Genomic DNA, 22,019 nt, shown 5'->3' with positions numbered 1-22,019 from the left:
GTAAGCTGTAATTTACAGAGACATACAAAGCATTCTGTTTTGGAAATGGAAGAGTAGAGATGTTCTTTCTGCATAGGGAAATTCTACCCCAAACTGCTGACATATGCAGGATCAAGATTACTGGACATGTTAATACTTAGTCTTGTCCTGGCCTTCCACGTGAATTTATTACACTTCCTCACATTACTGTGATATGAATAAATTAACGTTTACTATGCATTCAGATACTGCACCAACAAGCATCACAGAAGCAGTCAAAGGGAAGTAAGAAAATCATCTCCAGAACAGTACTTGAACATGCAATAAATAAGGCCTTTGAATGTGGCATTCGTTCTTTCAATGCAGCTTGTAAGGTCCCTATGCTGAAAAGATCTTCCTCACACAGCAAATCCACATGTGCACAGGGAGGCACTTAGTTAGATGGAGCCTTTAAACCCTTAACGCCAACCTCTGCTCTTCAGCTAACAACAGTACCGGTGACAGTAGTAGAACTGTGATCTTCCAGCAGCAAGTTAAGGTTGCAGAATCACAACAAACAGAACTTGAAAACTCTGCCGAGCGTTACGAGCAACGCACGGAGACACACCTACTGTACGCAGTCCCTGGAGATTTCAGATGCTGAAGCGCAGGTCTCAAAATAGCACATATAAATCATTTTTGCAAATATTATTTGGCCACACTGGAAGACTACACCAGTGCAAGAACATACACATCCTCGAAGTAAAAGGACAACTCCCCAGCACTCATACAGGACGTCAGCCAGAAGCATGATGGTTTCAAAGCTTTTCAAATAAAAGGTAGTGTAATTCTATCCATTTACTGCTGCATCCCCTATCCATACATAATAAAACACTCTTCCTACCCTAAGAGAGAAAAATACTTTGCTAAAATCCTGCAAAAAGCCTCTGATGAATAGCTTGCTTCGGAAATTTCATTATGAGCAACTTGGAACTATTAAAAAAAAAAGGAAAATAACTAAAACCATGCATTTAAATGGCATGTAAAATTAAGTAACTGGGCAAAAGTTTATTACTGCAAGCTAAAGTTCCAATACAGCATGCACTAGTTGCTTCCTAGCTGTCATCTGGTTGCGTTGCTTTACTCTGCAGTTATTTACTCTTAGTGAAAAAGGACAAACACAGATTAACCATGTGCTATCACTGGAGACTTGTTAACTTGCTGCTAATCACACCCCACTACAAATCCCAAAACTTTGTTCGCATAAGCCTATCCTTTGAGCCTGCCTTCAGAGCTGAAAGTCTGAATAAAACTTGAGGCACAAGGCGTGTCTACCTAGGAAGCTATTCTGCAATAAAGTAGGACCTATTCTATGAATCCTTCTAACAACATCTGCTTAAGTTCATGTTTCTATTCTGAGTCTGTCGTACTGGCAGCAGTCTCAATCATTTCTATAGCAGTATTCAACTTCACCTACAAATTCACATGCAGAACATGATCTGCCAACCTTTTACTGTCCTAAATGGGCAGTCAAAGAAGGCAGAAAGCAGATCAGAAATGGCCATACCGGGTCTGATCAAAGCTCCACCCGGTTCAGTACCCTGCCTCTGACAACAGCAGATGCTTAGGGAAGAGTGTATGGACAGGGCAAGCATGCAGAAACAGTTCCTCAGAATTTTCTTGCAGTCTTCAAACAATTTGTGGCCCAAGAACTTCCAAAGCCAGAAATAAAAACTACCCTGGTTTTATATGGAACCCAGGCAAACTTGTAGAATCAACAATATTCTGCAGAACACAACTTGAGTTCCATTGCTTCACTGCGTGACACACAGAGACCCAGCTGCTTCTTTTGTTCAGCATTTCCAACCGCTTGTTCCCACTGCTGCTCCCAGTTATTCTGCATGCTCCCACTGTTATCCCTCCCTCACCCTCCCAGTCTCAAAAATGCAGCCTCCTGCGTCCTTTCTGAAGGGGCAGAGGAGTAAAAATGCTGCATGCAGCACTTAGGAGTAGATGTGCCATTGATTTACTTGCACAAAATGTCTTCTTTTTGCCCCCTATTATTTTCCTAATAATGAGTAACACTCAGTTTGGGATTCTGATCACTACAAAGTGCTCAGCTTGTGTTTTTCATATAACAATGTCATAAACCCAAAAACGTCTTTCCTGGGTGGCAACACCCTGCTTCAATTCCCTAATTTTTAAGTCTGGACTCACCTCCTACACAGACACACCACATGGTTCTAAACCAATTTTGGTAAGCCACACTCTTGTTGAAAAATTGGGAAGAAGTTAAAAAAGCAAAAGCACTACTGCAGGAATATTCCTCTGCAGTCTATAGGCAACAATTTCACAATCACGAAGACGACCCATGCACAGGCTCATGCTGAAAGAGATGGTTCCAGTCCTTCCACTGTGCTGACAGTGGCATTCCCGGGACAGCACGCCACACGAGGGAGGCAGCCCGGACATCTGAAAAACAGCTTGCGACTTTCCTCCCAAGAGCAGCAGGCTTCAGACACGTCAGTCCGGCTTGCACAGCCACAAAGGCAGCAGCAAGAACACAGAGCTCTGGAAGGGCCATGATGGAGCAGGCAAGGGGTGAAGCGCTCCCTCCAGCAGTAAGCCACACTGACACGCTGCGGCTCCGCACCCGAGTTCAGCTCATCCAGAACTTTCATGTTCCTGAGCAGACACGCAGTGAGAGAGCAGTTATTACAAGTTAAACCCATGACTGAGTTTTTTATTTTAGAAAAAGAGTTCTTTGAAAACTTTTTTACACACTAATACACAGTCTGCAAACAAACTGAAGTCTGGTAGCAACTTGCTTTGATATCACAGAATCACAGAATGGTCAGGGTTGGAAGGGACCTCTGTGGGTCACCCAGTTCAACCGCCCTGCCGAAGCAGCGTCACCCAGAGCAGGCTGCACAGCACCGCGTCCAGGCGGGGCTTGAATATCTCCAGAGAAGGAGACTCCACAGCCTCCCTGGGCAGCCTGTTCCAGTGCTCCGTCACCCTCAGAGGGAAGAAGTTCTTCCTCATGTTCAGACGGAACTTCCTCTGCTTCAGTTTGTGCCCATTGCCCCTTGTCCTGTCACTGGGCACCACTGTAAAGAATTTGGCCCCATCTTCCTGACACCCACCCTTCAGATATTTGTAAGTATATATTAGGTCCCCCCGCAGCCTTCTCTTCTTCAGGCTGAACAAGCCCAGCTCCCTCAGCCTCTCCTCGTAGGAGATGCTCCAGTCCCCTCACCATCCTCGTAGCCCTCTGCTGGACTCTTTCCAGTAGCTCCTCAAGTAGCTCCTCGCAAGTCCTTTTGCTCCCGCTCTGTATGTGAGGGGTTTATCAACTGCTGAACACTGAAACCTTCAGCCTGTGACTTGTACAACCACATTGCTTTCCTTGCCATGGGACCAAAACACTCTGTAGCTATGCCCACAGATGGCTTTGGCATGTTAAATTTGGCCCTGCACAACAGAAAGGACAGACTGCCTGAGAAGTTCTAGTTCATGGGAGAACAACAGTGAACGAAGTTACCATATACTCTAAGTGCAGCTTTTTATGAACATTTCTTTTGCACCCTTCACCAGTGTTCAGGCAGGACTTCCTACCTCACTAAGAAGGCAGGTAAAAAGAAAACAAACACTAAAGACCTAATACGATTTCACCCTAACATCATCCAGCCACTGAACAAAATTAATAGTCTGTGTTTACAAATGCCTCTGCATAAATAAACGATCGGCACTCCACACTGTAAACATTATTTTTCCTCCTCACATCACAACCACAGGAAAACAAGCACAAGCCAGCATTTTGGAAAGCAAAGAATTAAAGAATAAGACTCATAATCAGAAGACAGCAAAATTCTGTTTGCACCTAACCGGGTAGCGCACTAACAGGCATTACTACGACACAGCCCAATCTGAACTACTTCCCCAGAGCAACTGCCGCTCACACGCTTCCTGCCAGACACGGCGAGAACAATTCGGAACTGCTCTGATGGAGGACAACACACAGGGCAAAAGGCAAAGCTAGGATTTATTTTCCAACACTCAGAACTTCCGTCCTTGTGCTGCAACTCCATACTCAGTTTGTGGGTTTTTTTTCATCCACATTAAATTATTCAGGTTTTTTTCCAAGTATACCTTTGAATTCTTCCCATAAAAAAGTTTCACACCCATCTATATAAAATGGTGTCTCCCTCTCACAAATCACTTCGCATGCTTATTCCTCAGGGCGTGAGCTCCTGCTTTCTTAAGCACACACTCTTCTGGCATTTCATCGCATAGCAATTCCCACACAACATATCAGATTGGCTTTTTTCACCCCTCCACAAGAAAGCGTTCTTTTACTACCAAGAAATTCTTATGTCAGGTATTCAATTTCTGCCTTCAGTGACTTTAAGATTCTTTTGCACGCTAATACACTGGAAGTCTCACGCCATTTTTAAGTTTCAGACATGTCAAGTAAGTGTAAGTGGTAGATCTTGCAGGTATGAAGCAGCTTGGGACAGGAGAACAATTCAGAAGCATTCCAGAACATTTACCTACTATCAACTACTCCAAAGCCTATTGGAATAGGAATATCCAAACCTTCGAGACCTTTAATGTCATATGCCTTGGATAATTCTTTTCAGTGGTGCCCAGTGACAGGACAAGGGGCAATGGGCACAAACTGAAGCAGAGGAAGTTCCAGCTGAACACGAGGAAGAACTTCTTCCCTCTGAGGGTGACGGAGCACTGGAACAGGTCGCCCAGGGAGGTTGTAGAGTCTTCTCTGGAGATATTCAAGACCCACCTGGACAAGGTCCTGTGCAGCCTGCTGCAGGTGACCCTGCTTCTGCAGGAGGGTTGGACTAGATGACCCACAGAGGTCCCTTCCAACCCCCTACCATTCTGTGATTCTGTGATTCTGTAATTCCTGATTTTCTGTTAAGCACAAATGTTCATGCGACACAATATGCATACACCCAAAGAACTTAAATAATACGGTGAGAACTTTCTCACTAGCAGACTGCATGACTAAGTATCCGATGCCCTGTATTGATGCACTACAGGGCATAAAGTGGTAATTGCAGAGAACAGCAGCAGCCGTGCCAGGTAAGGCGTAAAACCGACCTAACCCAGCACCCTGCCTCAGGGTGGGGAGCAGCGGCTGTAGAGAAGAACTAACACAGAAAGTACATCCCCGTGGCACCTTTCCCGCTTCCAAGATTTGCTGCGACGTAGGGGACTTCCTCAACCACAGGCAGTGTCTTTCTGCATAGCATCTCTCTACGGAGCTACAGATTTATCTACTCACTGTTTGAAAGCATCCAACCTGCTCCCCATTCACACCCATGGTAACAACTTGCACAGTTTAACTATAAATTCCACAAAAAAATATCTTTTGCTTTAAATCTCCTGTCTGACCAAGTAAGGGATACTAAATGAAATTCTTACACCATGAGAAAGTAAGTACTCATCACCTATTGATTGATTTTACAGCCCTTAATGGTATCTAACCCCCAGCCACCTCCCTTTCTAGGCACCAGAGTCCTACTCTAACATCTTCCTGTATGAAACCATTGCACAATTCCTTCATATCGCTCTGTACATCCCAGAAATCCACTCCCACCCTTTTTTAAATTAAAAAAAAGGAGTAAGCCTATAAAAAGTATTCAAGCAATGGGTGAACCATGAGCTTACATAGAAGATTTTTTAATTCTTTGCACTTAGAAAGTTAAACACATTTAAACTCACTTTGCCTACTGTTTAGCTGACTTTTATAAAGATCCTACAGATAGCTCAAAGACCTCTGATCTGAGTGGCAACTTCTTTTGAGCCATTCACTGTATATTTATCTTTTTAGTAATTTCTTTCCAGCGTAGGCATTGCTTTGCATTTATTGTCAATCAATTCATTTTACCACCTTGTTGCATACTTCCTTAGTGTCATAAAATCCTTCCACAGCTTTCGGATGAAACTGTCACCTCACAGTTCACCCCTCTTCTCCAAACCGCTTTATGAACACGCTCAACGTGCAGCTGCACAGTGCCTCCAATAACCTCTTCCCATTACGAAAGCAGACAGATTCTCTATTGTTGTCTAGTCACTTTTGTTTCTTCCTTAGCTAGTTATTAATTCACAGTAAGATCTCCCTTGAAAAATTAAACTGTAACGCAATTAAAACCTTTGGTTAGAGACTCTGTAAAGACTTTTGAAAAAATCCAGCAACTTTATAATCCAGACGACCTTTATCCGTTTACTAATAACCTGCCAACAACCAGGCAGTTCCTGGGTCCTCTCCTGGAGCCCTCTTAAAAAAACTGGCATCACACAAACTACCACTGACTCTTGTTGTAAGGGAAGTGTTAAGACAGTGACACATCAGATTTACAAGTTGAACAATTTTTAGTTCCTTCAGAGATACTGGTGAACTTCACTTTCTATTGGCAATTTATCAGTAAATTTACCTATTTGTTTTAAGAGTTGTTCTTGTGCCTTTTCAGTTTGAGCATTCTTCACAGATTTCAACATAAGAATCCCACTAACTTTTTCCATATAAAGCACTCATGTAAATAACGTGCTGCTTTTTTTTTTTTTGCTATGAATTTGTTTTCTTTACACATTGCTTACCAGTGAGACTTCTAGCATACGTCTCTGCTATTTATCATATTTCTCCTACAGTCCTATCCAGGCACAGGGTCTTTAGGTGTCACCAGAACATTTTTATTTAAAAAAAAAAAAAAAAAAGGCATCTCATCCATGCTGAGGTACTGAACAAATGAATTATGAACACCAATTGAGAAAAGAATAAGGACAGGAAAATACATCAAGAAGTTTGCTTAGGAACATAATGCAAAAAAAGACTTCAAACAAACATTAAACAGTTCTTCCTTTTTACTGGAGCTCTCAGACACTTTGTCATATCTAAAGGACAGTCAGACATGGCTTCCACGTAACCACCAGCAGATCTGTACTCCTGGGCCACCTCACTGTCTCAGCTCCCACAGACAATACTGACTGCCCTGGGATTCTGCAGGCATAATCGCTTAAACACCTCAGGTACCGTAGCGTTATCCCACGCAGCAACAAGGTGAAACAAATACGGTCGGTTTTGCTACAGCCCACACAACAGCTTCCTCCTCCTCCTCGACACACCTGCAGAATATACACACCTGAAGAGCCCTGTGCTGCCCACAAAAACTTTAATTGCAGCTCTGAAATCACTGCCTACATCAAGTGACAAGCATCAAGATGGTATTGACACAAGGTCTACTGAGTAAATAACTACAAAACTGGGAGAAGCCAAGCCAGCAGGGACTGCTGGGGCAGATACTTCTACTTCATTAAAAAAATACAGCTGCATGTGCATGTGAATGAAGGAGCTGGGGATGCCTGAGCAGTTGTTTTTCATGGCCTACCTGTTAATCTCTCCCAGTGCTCTGAGACTAGCAGCCCCTTGGTCATGAAGCAAAGATCCACAGTTTGTAGGGGTCGGGGAAGTTAACCACCCCCTACCCAAGCCACCTGAGCAAACAAGACAGGTTTTGTGCAGATATCACCAGACTTCAGGAAGACATCCAGCATCTCAGTCTCACACTCACCCCCCAAGCAAATTCCTTTAGCTTTTTGAGGTCCACATATTTCCATATTCAGAAATGTGACCCAATAAACCACCCACCCCACTTCCCGGACAATCCCATGCTCACCCGGCTGACTCCGTCCCAGGGCAGGCCCTAACTCAACCGCTGTGCCCACACTGCGGTGACTCGAAGCAGCAGGACTGCAGGCCGGAAGCGTGCATTTTGCAGACTTGGTGAGAAAACAGGCACAAGAGGTAGAATGGAGGCAACGAGATTACATGGATACTTCTACAGGATGGAAAACATTAACGCACGCAAAACAGCAACCACTTCACACGATACAGCTCAAACCAGTATGCCCTTGCAGGCCTACAGCTAAAGAAAAAAACCACAGTTCTAACCGAGAGACGACTGCACTGGCTCCACTTCTCCCGTTCCTTTCTAGAGGAAATACACGTAAGAAGCGCCGTGCCATGCCCTTCCCTCCCCTTAGCCAAACCAACTCTCCGCATTACTTGCGTATCATTTTTCTAGGGTTCTGACAGACTGCAGAACAACAGGGAACAAACATCTTTCCACACACAGACTGCCAAGCAATCCGTGACTGGAGACCAGACTCATTGAGCGCAACGACAAGCTGCCACAGCCAGACCGGCACAAGGTCTCATGTCCCCCGTGGATACGGAGCTGGAACTCTAGGAAGCTGCTGCGTAATGAAAGGCACAAAGAATGGAAAAGAGCTCCAGCAAGCCCCAGAAGATGATTTATTGGCAACTATTTGTGACTTTCCTGATCATACAAACAACATATGGACAATATGCAGCATAACCACAGCGTGGCTGTGCCAAGGCAGCCAACAGCTGCGATATCAAAATCTTGCTGGGACTTGATATGCGGCCATACAGACTTCACTGAAGAGGGAATCAGGGCTATACAACAACGAACAGATTAATAATGAGAGTTAAAAACAAAAAGAATACTCAAAAAATTACAAAAGCAAAATATAAACAGGATTAAACAATTTAGAGCTCAGAAGAATTAAAACACTTCAGTGATCATCTAATTTTGACTGTATCGCATTGAAATGAGACAGAATCTTGAAATTCACTCTACGAACCATATGAAAGATTAAAAGAAGTCAGCGTCAGGTGACAACTACAAAGCTATCAAATAGCAAACTGCCATGAAAAATTAAATTTTACAGACTTCTCTACATTACAGACATGCATTTTATTGCACAAGATGACTAACAGACAGAGGACGACCGTATCATCTAGTAATAGCAGACCTGAAGTTTAACTTTAGCTGCCTAAATGCTGCTTTGAACTTCCTCCAAAGCAGCAGGTCTTGTTCTTCAGGATTAGTTAACACTTTTCACTGGTACAGGCACATGTGTTTATTCTTTGCATATTAACATAAATGACAACGCAATTTTTAAAGTAGTAATCTCTTTCCTCATTTTGTTTACAGCAGCAGCTTCCCTCTGCCATTCCTTTGCTAACTACAAGCTCTAGAAATCAGGGACATTCCCCGAATACCTGAAAAGAGCCTACCAGTTAACATTTACAGTATCTGGCAGGATTGAACGCAGAATTCTTCCACCTCATCAAGCCCGTTTCCCCCTCCTCATTTTGAAGGCCTTGCCCATTTAGAGTAACCCACTATCAAGATCACAGCTGCTGAGAGAGTTAGATACCTAACTCGTATTAGTTCCAACGGTACAGGTGGCCGGTGTCCGAGCTGGTTTAAAAAAAGAATTCCAGCTTTTTTCCTAGTCTCTGGATTGCATGAAAGGTGTTAGCTCAGTGATTCTCCTCCCTCTGCTATTCGTGAATTCTTTCCCTGAACCAATAAAAAGGCATTCTTTCTTTATGCAACTCATTCCTAGTAAACTATCCAAACGTGGCAAGAATTAATCAAGAAAGCAAAAATCATAATGTACTAAAAACACTTAGTTTTCATCTAAATTATACTTCTAAAATCACTATTTTCTCCTTTTTATAGTCTTTTACTAGTTAAGCTTATGGAGTTTTATAATTAAAAGATTTTATTCAACACGCCATTATGCAAAAAATATTTCCATATAGAATCTTACTAAAAAGTCTCTTAGAATACAATCATTTCAAATATGATTGTTCACCAAATAACCTTTTGTATTTACAAGAAGCACCTAATATTACCAAAAGCCACATGTAAAATGCTCAAGTGCTTCAGCCAAGCTATATTCCTCTACCAGGAATTGCTCTGTAAAGACAAAAGGACTTACTATCCTTAAATGTGTAATTGAGTTGAGATCCTTCCCCCTGGAAACTATTATGAAATGTTAACTTGTGTCTAAAAAAAAAAAAACAAAACTAAAGCCACTCTTTCAATATATTAATGAAATAAAAAAAGAAAAAAGAAAAAGCTGCTTAAAAATGTCTTTATGACAAATTATCAGACATGTTTTAAAATTCCATTATTATTTAGCCTTGAATTCTGGAAACACTAAGTTATAAAACCCATCAAAGCTCATGGGATTATTCACAGAGGGCTTTACTGTTTGGAAAAACTTTGAATTTTCAATTCAAGTAAGATATATACCCAGCTACAGCTTTTCCTCTAAACAGTATTTCTGAACATGGTTCATTCTGGAGAGCAACCCAAGACCGAAGCACACATTTTCAAACACATCTGAAACACACGACTTCAGTTGTTCCACAATAATCACATTCCTCAAGCAAAACCAGCTTTTGGGAAGTTGCATCATTAAAGCCTGACCCAACTCCCAACTGAAGTCAGCAGCAGAACTCCCCTGTTTGCTTCTGTGTAACTGAATCGAGCCCCCTGTACACAACAGCAGAAGCAACGCCCGGACTACATTAAGGCAGTAAGTGCAATGGTTAGCTACAAAATACTGATGGCTTTAGCTCCACCCTACTACCAGCGGGCTTCACACTTCTACGAGATACTTAAAAAAAGACATACTGGCAGTAAAACCAGAAATATACACAAATATAAACTGCAAATAGAGATGAAGCTGTGAACAAAAGCAGAGATATTGCTATGCCATTTAGTATTATCAATATTTACACAGAAAACAGTAAACACCTAACCCAGGAGCACCATCATCATCAAGAAGGGCAAAGAAGGGCAAAGCCAACACAAAAGAGATAAAAGAAAAAGCAACCAACCATACAACTTTCCAAGTGGAAAAATAGCCTCCCTTGAGAAAAAGCTATTTAATACAACAGAGAGCTAGGAAGTGGAAAGTAAGTAACACCAGAAAATCAAAAAGAAATTAAGGCAGCAGGAGCCTTCAAAATACAGAAAGACAATAAAAGGCATCAGTGTTACACTTTGCATTATACAAAGACAGCGGGGGGGGGGGGGGGGGGGGGAAGAAAGAGTGTCAAGTAAGGAAAAAAATGCCACAAAAGAAGAGCGAAGAGCTAAAAAAGTAGTCTTAGAAGAAGTCACGGTCCCATTTCCAGCTACGCTCAAAAACCAAGAAATGTAGCACAAGAGTATTCAAGAGGCTCAGAAGCTGAGAGGAGGAGGAGACACAGAACAGTGACAGGGACGTCACAGGGCTCTTCCTGCAGACTGTCAGCCCGAGTCGACCCTGCCAGCCAGCCAAACCCACCGCCACCCTTCTCCTCACCTCTTCTCGTGGCCACAGCCCAGCAACAGAACGCAGTGGGACCAGGCAGGCGCTCCTGACGAGGGTCCCACTCCTGCACAATGGTACTTACACACCACCCCAGCCCACCCCTGAACTGGCTTCAGAAGAGGCACTGAGCTGCCAACCATTATAAATATCAACCTCAACATCTGCTCCAGAACAAAACCAGCATTTCCCTTCTTTTAGAAGCTAACGAATGAAGCACTGGAAGCAGAGTTAGCACATCTACAGAGCTGATCGGCGTGACAGATGAGATCAGAATTCCAGATTTCCCAGCTTCTGTTACTACACTTCAATCACCACTGACCTACATTACCTTTGTATTTCTCACCTGCTTCTAGTTTCCTAATTATTTTGATCAGTAATCTGGTTATTCTACTTCCTGTTCATTTTCCTGAAGAGTTAAAATTAAAAAAACAACCAAAAAAAAAAAAAAAACCACCAAAAAAACAAACCACAAACCCAACAAACCCTCCCACTCTGTGACAAAACCCCCAAATCTTTCTTTACCGTGGTTAATGCCAGATGAAAGACGAGATGACACACATTTTTACACTCACTAATACAAACTTTATAGTATACCAGTTAACTTCAGCTATGCCCTAGGAAGTTCTAATCTTAGATTTTTACCCATAGCTTCTCCGCCAAACAGCAGATAAAGGCCAATATTATCACTTGTGATATTAGCAGATTCATTCACACTCACATTACCGTAACTGGTTTTCGAGTTACAGCCTCATCATATATTCACTCCTTAACTGAAAAACGCTCATCCCTTGAAGTAATACTGCTACCAAGGCAGACCAGACCTTCTTCCTCAGAGAGCAGCTGAGTATCATCTAGAACAAATTAACATCACTTCAAGTCAGGTTATTAAAAAACATGAAGAAATCAAACAACTGATCTCCTGAAGTTACATACGTTGCCAACTCAAAAATAAAACCAAATATTCACACTAAAGAGGCACAAGAAGCTTCACTGAAGGAGTGCCATTAACTTTAGAAGCAGTAAGATTTTCATGAGCCCTCACACTCCAAAGGGTGACTTCCCAAATCTGACCTGCATTAACCAGTGCAGTCTGCCCGCACGCCTAACAGGCAACTTCAGTGCCTCTGCTGCTGTTCACAGCCTTCTTACACTATCGCTCGACAAACTTACTGCTCTCATCTCAGTTTACAGAATCACAGAATGGTCGGGGTTGGAAGGGACCTCTGTGGGTCACCCAGTTCAACCCCCTGCCGAAGCAGGGTCACCCAGAGCAGGCTGCACAGCACCGCGTCCAGGCGGGGCTTGAATATCTCCAGAGAAGGAGACTCCACAGCCTCCCTGGGCAGCCTGGGCCAGGGCTCCGTCACCCTCAGAGGGAAGAAGTTCTTCCTCATCTTCAGACGGAGCTTCCTCTGCTTCAGTTTGTGCCCATTGCCCCTTGTCCTGTCGCTGGGCACCACTGGAAAGAGTTTGGCCCCATCCTCCTGACACCCACCCTGCAGACACTTAGAGGCATTTCTAAGGTCCCCTCTCAGCCTTCTCTTCTGCAGGCTGAACAAGCCCAGCTCCCTCAGCCTGTCCTCGTAGGAGAGATGCTGCAGTCCCCTCACCATCCTCGTAGCCCTCCACTAAAACTCCGCAGGTAAAGGAGCTACCAAGAATCAGAACATTTCTGAACCCCTTACTGTCTCGCCAGGACACTGCCACAAAGGTACTGCGGGACCCCTCCATTGCTATCGTACTACTTTGGGGGGGGGGGGGGGGGGGGGGGGGGGCAGAAATCAGATCAGCAGTCACAGGAACAACAGCAAAAAACAAAACTGGAGACAGGAAAGCTGGATCCCTTCACAAAACAATTACCCCAGACTTACTTTCCCCTTCTCAACTCACAGGAATTTAAATACCTTCCCCTCCTTCTCCCACCATGGAAGAATCGAGGGGTTCACACGGAATCCTTCAGAAAAACCACAAAACCTCTTGCCCTTGTTGAGCTCTCAAGCACCCAGTAAAATTTTCAAATCCTGTGCCAAATACCAGAGTGCGCATGAGGAAGCGAAAGAAATAATTTGGCAACCGAACGGCACACGCAAATAAACTAATGCAAAATTAACAAGTGTAGTTGAGAAGGGGGAGGAGGGAAGCAGGCATACAAAACCCAGCGGTGCATGATCACACGGAAGGAGCACAGGAAAAAGAGGAAAAAAAAACAACCTGAAGTGTCAGCTGCTAGGAGTACCATGCAGGGGAAAACACCAAGGTGTTCCACTGTGTTTAAGCCAGTACAGGCCAAGCAGACCGTCTGGTCACACCCGTGACGCGTCACCCTGCCAGGGAGGTGTTCCACGGGGATTCCAGCCGTTCCACTCGCACTTTGAGCGCCAGAAACTGAAATACAGCGCTACGCATTTTTAAGCGCCGCTTACAATGTAATGAAACACACAACTGTTCTATCTGCAAACTTTAAAAACAACACTTGCTAGAAAACCTCACAGTTTGCCTCATAGCTTGTGAGAGAGAAAACTCGACCAGCCTTGAAGCAGGGGCTTCCCAGACTGCTTCTCAGCTCGCAGCCCACCGCTGCCACCACGCAGAGTTTGCCCCAAACGGCCAGAAATCACGGATTTTCGCTCCCACTGAAATCCACGCAAGCGGGAGGCACCAGGCAAACCCCGGCGGACGGGAGAGACGGCGGCCGCAACGCTCCGGGCGGCTGCGCGGCACAGCCCCCCGAGAAGGACGAACGCCAACGTCCCGGCGGCTTCGGAGACGGCCCGGGCCTCCCGCACGGCCCGAGCCCCGCCACGCTCTCACCGGCAGCACCTCGGCGGGGGGTCCCCCGCTCGCCACCGCGGCGGTGCGGCCCGGCCCGAGCCCCGGAGACGGCGGGCGAGGGGAGCGGAGGGAGCCCGGCCAGCAGCGCCTGCCCGGCGGGCCGCAGCCGGCGAGGCCCGAGGCCGGCAGCGCGGGGCAGAGTCCGCGACGGGCCCGGTGCGCGGACGGAGGCGGGGGCATAGGCCGCGGGGGGAGACCGGGCGGACTCCGGCGGCGGCAGGGCCAGCGGCGCTGATGGCGGGGCCGCAGCCCGGGCGCGGAGCACGGCGGGGGGCAGGGGCAGCGAAGGCACACCGGGCCGTCGGGACCCGGCGGGCCGCGGCAGCGGAGACGCGGCCGAGCCGGGGGCGTAGGGAGGGGAGCGGGCGGGCGCCGCGGCCCCACTCACCGGGCCGGTCCCTGCAGCGGAGGAAGCGGCGGCGGCAGGGGCCAGGCATTCAAAATGGCGGCGGCGCGGCCGCAGCACCGATACCGCAGGCGGAGGGATCCGCGCTCCGGCGCGCTCCCCTCGGGCCTCCCGGCCTCCGCCGGCCCCGGCGCGGGGGCGCGGCCGCGGCGGCCTCGGCGGGGAGAGCGCGGGGACGGGGCGGCACCGGCGGCGGCGGGCCGGGAAAGGCCGCTCGCACTACTTTTTCTCGGCGGAAGCACCCGCGATGCCGCTGGGCCGAGGAGCGGAGCGGCGCACCGTGGCAGTCACTGATGACGTCACGCGCGGGGCGGACCGCCCCCCCCCGCCCCGGGGCTAGCGCTCCCCCGTGGTGGGGCCGGGCGGGTCGCGCCGCCCGCAACCAGGGTTCCGCAGCGCCGGGGGCCGCCTGGGAGCAAGGCCTGGCTGCTCGGGCCGAGGCGGCCGCCGCGGGGAGAGCGCGCCCGGCCCGCCGGTCCCTCGCGCTCGTGGAGCGTCACGCTCCCCTGACGTCGGGGGCGCGGCGGCACGCGGCGTGGGGTCGGGGGGGGGGGGGGGGTAGAGCGGCGGGCGCGGCCGGTTGCCACGACAACCGTCGCTGCGGGCGCCCCGTGACGCCAACCGACGGGGGCGAGGCGCGCTTCCGGCGCGCGGGGCGGTGCGCTGGCGTCATCGGCGCGCGCCGCTGGCGCGGGGAGGGGAGGGGTCGGGCCGGAGGCGGCGGCGGGCGGCGCCGGGGGTCGCGGAGGAGGAGCCGGGCGATGGCGGGTGAGGCGCGGGGCGGCGGGGGGCAGCGGGCGGGCCGCGGCCGCGGCGGGTCGGGGCCCGGCGGGGGGCTGCGGTGCGGTGGGGCGGGCGCAGCCGCGGGGTCGGGCCGGGGGCCGCCGCCTCGCTCGTTCCCGGGGCTGCCGGGGCAGGGCCGGCGCTGACGGCTCCCTCTGTTCCTGGCGCAGGTGAGGCGGCGGCCGGCGGCGGGGACCCGGGAGCCGGCGTGCGGCAGCCCCTGCGGCTGCCCCCATGAACGAGCGTCGCGGCCGGGGCTGCCGGGAGAGCGCGGGGCACGATGAGAGCGGGCCACGAGCGGAGCCAGGAGTGCCTCCCGCCGAAGAAGCGGGAGCTGCCTGCCGCCAGCACCGGCACCGAGGCGGGGCGGGCGGGGGGAGCCCAGGCCTCGGGGGAGGGCCCCGAGTGGGCCCGGACGGCCGGGCCGGGCCCCGCGACCCCCCGCTACGGCCCCGGGGAGGCCGCCGAGGCGGTGGCGGGGCTGACGGTGGACCAGTACGGGATGCTCTACAAAGTGGCTGTGCCGCCTGCCACCTTCTCGCCCACGGCCCTGCACCCGGTGGTGAACGTGAGCCCCCTGCCCCCCGCCTTCAACGTCACCTCACCCATGATCCCGCACCCGGGGGTGCCCTACCCCCCCCTCCACTACGCGCAGATCCCGCCGGCGTCCCTGCAGTTCGTCGGCTCCCATTACACGGTGCCCTACGCAGTCCCCCCCGGCTTCCTGCCTAGCCCTCTCCTGTCTCCTTCCGCCAACCTCACCGCCTCCCACGTCCCCCACTTTGTGCCATACGCCTCTCTCTTCGCGGAAGAAGCCGCTCCTTCCCCCCAGACTACCTCTCCCACCCACACCTTCAACAAGTCTGCTCCCGCAGTCTCTCCTTCTGGCCAGATGCAGCACCACGCTGGGACCCAGCCGGTCGACATTGCGCCGGGGAGGATTCCTGTCTATTACCAGATGTCCCGCCTCGCGCCGGGGTATTCGGCGTACGAGACACCCACGGCAGGCGGAAGCCCCGAGTCTCCTCAGCAAGACAGTCAGCTGAGTTCAGAGGTGGCCGCTGCCAACGGCGGACAGAGGCATCTGGAGCACGATGTGGTGAGAAGGACCAGCGAGGCCGTGGACTCCGCCAGCGGCAAAGCTGAAGACTGCCTGCCAGGGGCGGCCGCAGGATGCGTGGTCGATGGACAGTTCCTTTCGGGTTACCAGACGTTGGGAACAGAGGTCTCTGTGCCAGCTCACAGGAGCACCCCAGACACTGATCTGGAGGTTCAGAGGGTGGTGGGGGTGTTGGCGTCTCAGGATTATCATGTTCTGGCGGCCCAGAGGAAAGATGACCCGAGCCCTTTAAACCTTTGCCATCATGTCCCTGATCAGCAGGGGGAGGCAAAGGACACGCTGAGGAACACGGTGGAGAGGGCTGCTGCCGAGAAGAGCCAGCCCAGGAGTCCCTACCTAAGGTCCCCCGAAGAGCCGCTTAGACAAAGACAGCTGACCAAAGGAATGGTGATAGCCAACGGCAAGCCAGTCCTGGTTCCCGTTGGGTCTGAGCCCATCAGGTCTTCCGCTTCAGAAACCCTGGTGAGGCCGAGCCCCGAGGCGCAGACGCGAGGAGGCGTGCTGGAAAAGGACCTGGCCCAGCTGCAGCCGTCCAGCACCTCGCACTTGCCCTCCCACTTCATGAAGGGAGCCATCATCCAGCTGGCTACAGGAGAGCTGAAGCGGGTGGAGGACCTGCAGACTCAAGACTTTGTCCGCAGCGCGGAGGTGAGCGGGGGCCTGAAGATCGACTCCAGCACCGTGGTGGATATTCAGGAAAGCCAGTGGCCTGGGCTCGTCACGCTGCATTTTGTGGTCGGGGAGCAACAGAGTAAAGTGAGCATTGATGTGCCCCCGGAGCATCCCTTCTTCGTGTACGGCCAGGGCTGGTCCTCCTGTAGCCCGGGGCGGACTGCTCAGCTCTTTGCTTTGCCCTGTCACAGGCTGCAAGTGGGCGACGTCTGCATATCAATCAGTTTACAGAGCATGAACAGCAGCTCTGCTTCTCAGGCTAACTCCCCTCTCACAGATCAGCCGATGCCGATGCCTACCAGGGAGAGATCAGAACGAACAGCTCAGGGGTCCAGAGAACCGTCTGACAGAGCTGCTGAAAGGAAGAGCCACACCGAGAGGGATGGCGCGGCCCAGAGCTCTCACGCAGAACCCTCTCAGCCTGAGGCTGGCGGTCAGCACAGCTGGACAGCCCCAGGCTTCCAAAGATACAGCATGCAGGCAGAGGAGCCTCGGCCCTCTCTGCTCCGTCCCTCTTTCATCCCCCAGGAGGTCAAGCTGTCCATCGAAGGGCGTTCTAATGCAGGGAAGTGATCCCTTTGCAGCTGCGAGCTAGGGCATGCCCTGCAGGTGAGCCTCACCGTCAGGTGGAGGAATTGCACGGACTTTGTGACAGGTTCACCAGCGAGGCTGCTTTCTGCCCTGCAGGACTGGATTTATTCCATCCAGTTCAGTGGCTGACCAGTTCCTCTTGGGGAATTGGGAGGGCTCCGGTGCCTCAGGGAGCAGCAACAGGCTAACTGGGGTAGAGAACAGGGGTGTGCTCGCGCGCTTGCGGCGAGGGCGTTCCCGGGGCTGGAGGCTGGGGCTTTCTCACACCGCCCTGAATAACTGAGTCCCTGCAGGGCAGGGCCTGAGCATTCAGGGCAGGTGGGGAGATGAGGAGGGCAGGCACGGCTTAAGGTAGCAGATAAAATTGCTGAAGATTTTATTCCTCCTTTCTCGCGGTGGGGAGAGATGGGTCCCCACTGGAGTTTAGGGGGCTCTACTCCCAGTATCCCTTTTCTTCACACATGCACTTTAAAAGGACCGTTCACCGACGGAGCTCGTGAGGGCGGGACGGAGGTGCTTCTCTGGTGGTTCTGTTTAATGTCTCTTCCACTGAATCCAACTGCTCTTTCTTCTTGCAAAGAATGTACAGATTTGAATGAATCACAGAAATTCAAGAGGAAGGACCAAAAGGATGGGTTGGGGTGTAGGTGAACGGGAAACTTAAGCACTTGGGATGGGACATGAGCTGGGGTGGGTGACATCAGTTTCCTGCTATAAAATACATTTAATTATTTGCCACCAAATCAAATCTTCCCATGTTAATAACTTTAAAAAAAAAAAAAATCTCTTGGGCTTATAGCTTTTGCAGAGGTGTAGCCTATGGGTGAATGGGGTTGGGTTTTTTTGGTTGGGTTTGGGTGGTTTTTTCTTCCCTGCAGGCAGTTTCCTGAATAAGCTCGAGACGAGACGAGTGTTTGTGCATGTGCAGGCAAGGTACAAAGTTTCTGCTAAGTACAGTTCTGTGATTACTGTAGGGACTCTCAAAATATCACAACATCATAGGGCATTTTGGGGTGTCTTTGTGTTAGTTTTTCTGATGCTTCACTTCAGAGTTCCTCTGTAGAACAAGGTGGTAAAAGCGGAGTAGTCTTTTTCACAGTGAGATTTAATACAAATGCATATTAATACCTCGTTACGGTAATAACACTCCATTCAAGTGAAGGGTTCTGTAGTTACACTAATTTGCCCTCTCTGATGGTGTGTTATAACACCAGCTCTAGATGCTTAGCTAGAGTAAAAAAATAGTCACTATTATGTTGAGGATAAGAGTCTTCACGGACTTCACTTGGGTTAAGTATTCCTTGTATTACGGTGCCCGTCTCTGTGCTAGGACCAGGCTTTTGAGAGGGTTTCTCTTTGGTGCGAGAGTCCTGATGCTGCTCCCGATGTTCAGCGTACCGCTTTCCCGCTCCCTTCTCTCTTCTTCCCGAAGTTTTCCGTTGGGCATGCCTGGCTTCTAGGGCACTGCTGCTCTCTTCCCCTGGACGGCTTTTGTGCCAGCACCTCTCCTCGGTGCAGCGTCCTTCAGGCAGCTGGCGGTGCTGGTGTCTCGGGGCTGGTCTGCACACTCTCCGGGAGTGTGTCCTGCAGCGGGTCGGCTTCAGTTGACTGGGCAATGGGGGGGTGCTCTGCCCTGGGCATTAGGCGAATCAGAGAGTCTCCAGAATGTCCCTTCCTTCCAGCCCATCAGTCCTGTTCTCCTAGCACGTTGCTAGCCATTTCTGTTGCCTTTGAAATGCCTGCACCGGGACAGTTTCTGTTCAGGCCTTAGGTGAGATACGCGCTGCTCATGCCTTCAGTGTTCGTGCCTCGTGGGGTTTTCTCCAGAATGAGGATGCTGCCTGCGTCACACGTAGCTTCCCCCCAGTGACACACTGCTTCTGATCTCCTCAGCTGCATTGCACGTGTGTGACGTCGTGGTGATGCTGTCACGTGAAGATCCTGCCTCCTTGGATGCAGCAGCTGTGGGAACAGATGCCGTTTTCTCGGCACCGTCTGTCAGTAAAATGTCCTGTCTGGGGCCACGTGCCCGGCCTCGTCGCCTGGTGTCTTTCACAGTTGCTGTTCGTTGGACTCTCCTACGCAAAGACCTCGGTTAATGTTGGTTAGTACTCAATGCTCAGGGTATCCAGGGTGTCTGTGGCCGCAGGCAGAGGAGCCCACGTTCTCTTGCCTGTTCTTTGCATGGTGCTTGCGGAGGAATTAAGAGCTGTGGCAGGCAGCTGAGGAAGGGTTCTTGCATACGTGTGGCGTGTGAATGTAGGTGGGCTGGTTGCACGCACGGAGGGGACGTCTGAGCAGCTGAAGGGTGCAGAGCCCCTCGTGTGCAACTGCCAACACAGAACTCTGTCTTCTAGAGGGAGGGTTTGGAGGGCCTGCCTTATCTCTGTGTATTGCTGTAACTGCTGCTGGGTCTCAGCCGCACTGAGCAGTGGGCTGGCCAGGCAGACACTGGTGCGTCAGGCAAGATGCTGTGGCTGAAATAGCTCTGTACTGTAGGCAGGTGCTCGCCCTGGACGTTGGCTGGCTGCACGCCTGCCGAGCATGGTTCTGAGCTCTGCAGAACAGGCCAGGGTGAATTTGACCCCGGTTCTTCTGCCCAGACTCCCTGTCCGTCCCACTGTTGTGCGTGTTTCAGCTGCCTCCTCTTCTGCGGAAGCAACGGCGTGGGGCACTGAGATGAAGGATCTGGGCATCTGGCTGCTGGCCCCAAAGGCGGTGGGCAGGAGGGGGCCAGGGGCAGCCCCCCAGCCCAGCTTAGCAGTACTCGTGATCACTGGAATCGGTCCTTACTGGGTTGGGCTGTGTTGCTCAGCGCCTGTGGTTGAGTGTTGAGGCTCTTCTGAGATAGGGAGCGTGTGAGACAGGCTCTGCTGCAGGCAGAAAGGCTGTGAGTGAGCCCACGGAGGAGGCTTTTACTTCTTAGATTTACAGGGAAAGGAAGAGATAAAGCCAGGAAGACATTGTGGAATGAGATGGTTATCCAGGCTTTTCTGCTGGCAGAGATGTGACAGGCTTCTCAGAGAAATACACTGTTTTCCTGCTGCTATTGTGAAGGGGAGGAGAGCTGTGGTCTGCCCCGCCCAGAGGAGGAGGAGGAGGCCTCCCAGCCTTGGCCTTCGCCAGCTCGCACAGCCCGCGCTCTGCGGCGGGGGTCGTGGGACGCAGTAACGGGTGTCTGTGGCCAGCTGTCCCGGCTCGTGAGCCATTCCTTGGGTCAGCCGCCCAGCGGAGGCCAGGCCTGCTTCTAGGCTGTGCGTACACCGTTGCTCCAGGAACGGGAGACTTGCTCCAAGCGACGAGCGCTCATCACTACCAGACTATGCAGAGGAAGCTCTGTCTGGAAAGAAGGAAAGCTGCAGAGGCCCCTCTGCCTCCCCTTTCCAGCAGGCGCGCAAGTATAATGCACTTTTCACATTAAGTGTCCCTGCCCCCCATCCCCACCCCACACTTGAAGTCACTTTTCCCTGTAGAGAACTAACAATCCTTGTTACTCAGAAAATATTGTGAAAGAAACTACAGCAGCTTGAGTAGCCCAAATGCTAGTTCCTGCCCACAGCAGTACATGTGCCTTTCCCTAGTGTCGCTCACAACTGCTCGTTGTCCTTCGGGCTGTCCTAGGGCCTGAACCTTTGCAGAAGCTGCTAAGACGGCTACGAATGCACGTTCTGTAGAGAGTTTGGCCCAGGGTGTGTTCTGTGTATGGCTTAAAATGCCGATGGTCAAGGCCCTTCCGCGGCCTTCACATCTGTCCATGGAGGACAGCGTTGCCCCCAGCGTCCTCCTCGGCTGCTGCCACCCCACCCTGCAAGCGCCCGTGCACGTTGTCGTCGTTTTCCGCTTTCACGGCGCCTCAGTGCCAGGGTCTGCCCACGCATGGCAGAGGAACGGGCGCGTGGCACCGGGGAACCGAACCGGCTGGGCTGCCCTGCGGCAAGGAGGTCTTTGTAGATAAGTGCTGATCCCTTGACTATAATCCCAGTTATGTAATGGCTGTATTAACATGTAACCGACCGCATTGTATCTAAAGCCTTAGAACTAGTCAGGTGCTCCCCTCCAACCTTGTTCCCGCCCCCTTCCGCCTACCTGATCTCTAACAAAGCATTAATAATTCTAAGGATAATCTCTATTTTGTTGTGCTTTTTTTGTAACTGTTTTAAATAAATCAATTTGTACTGTATATTTGTACTTTTGGTGAGATCCTTTTTCCTGTTTTACCATTTTAAGTCTGTACTTGGCTACACACAGATTGTATTTTTATTGTTAAGGCTCTTATGAATATTGCATTTAACTTGTTGACTCTGTAAACACAGTATATATCTATATATATATATATATCTATATATAAACCAATAGCTTTTCCTTTGGCGTTTGAGACTTTTTGCTTGTCTGTAGCATCAATGATCATCAGGATGTGGCTTCTCCAGTCTC

At 50.3% G+C, this 22,019-nt stretch overlaps 2 protein-coding genes across 4 annotated transcripts in view; one reads left to right on the top strand and one right to left on the bottom strand.

Annotated features, from left to right (window-relative positions):
* The window catches only part of AP1G1 (adaptor related protein complex 1 subunit gamma 1), a 52,159-nt gene extending 37,639 nt beyond the window's left edge, over positions 1–14,520 (bottom strand). Inside the window, exon 1 of one of the 2 annotated variants that reach the window (XM_075434250.1) lies at positions 14,405–14,520. The gene's annotated coding sequence lies outside the window, so the exon portion shown is untranslated. Of the gene's footprint in view, positions 1–13,395; positions 13,415–14,404 lie in introns of those variants that run through there. The other variant, XM_075434251.1, reaches the window with a different exon arrangement.
* A 629-nt stretch (positions 14,521–15,149) lies between these two features.
* ATXN1L (ataxin 1 like) lies at positions 15,150–21,950 on the top strand. Of its 2 annotated transcripts, XM_075434012.1 has the most exons (3): positions 15,150–15,190; positions 15,376–17,606; positions 19,482–21,950. In XM_075434012.1, exon 2 carries the CDS (start codon positions 15,486–15,488, stop codon positions 17,568–17,570), a length of 2,085 nt encoding a protein of 694 aa, XP_075290127.1. In that variant the 5' UTR covers positions 15,150–15,190; positions 15,376–15,485; the 3' UTR covers positions 17,571–17,606; positions 19,482–21,950. The 2 variants fall into 2 exon arrangements, with proteins under 2 accessions (XP_075290127.1, XP_075290126.1); XM_075434011.1 differs by having other exon boundaries at positions 15,376–21,950.
* The last annotated feature ends 69 nt before the right edge of the window (positions 21,951–22,019 follow it).

Source organism: Opisthocomus hoazin, chromosome 12 (genome assembly GCF_030867145.1).
Source record: "Opisthocomus hoazin isolate bOpiHoa1 chromosome 12, bOpiHoa1.hap1, whole genome shotgun sequence".
In the NCBI taxonomy this organism is placed as follows: Eukaryota; Metazoa; Chordata; class Aves; order Opisthocomiformes; family Opisthocomidae; genus Opisthocomus; species Opisthocomus hoazin.
This window is presented reverse-complemented; position numbering and strand designations above follow the sequence as displayed.

Bases quoted from the DNA above. Each gene is read 5' to 3' on its own strand.
- ATXN1L (XM_075434012.1), top strand. From the start codon at position 15,486: ATGAGAGCGGGCCACGAGCGGAGCCAGGAGTGCCTCCCGCCGAAGAAG.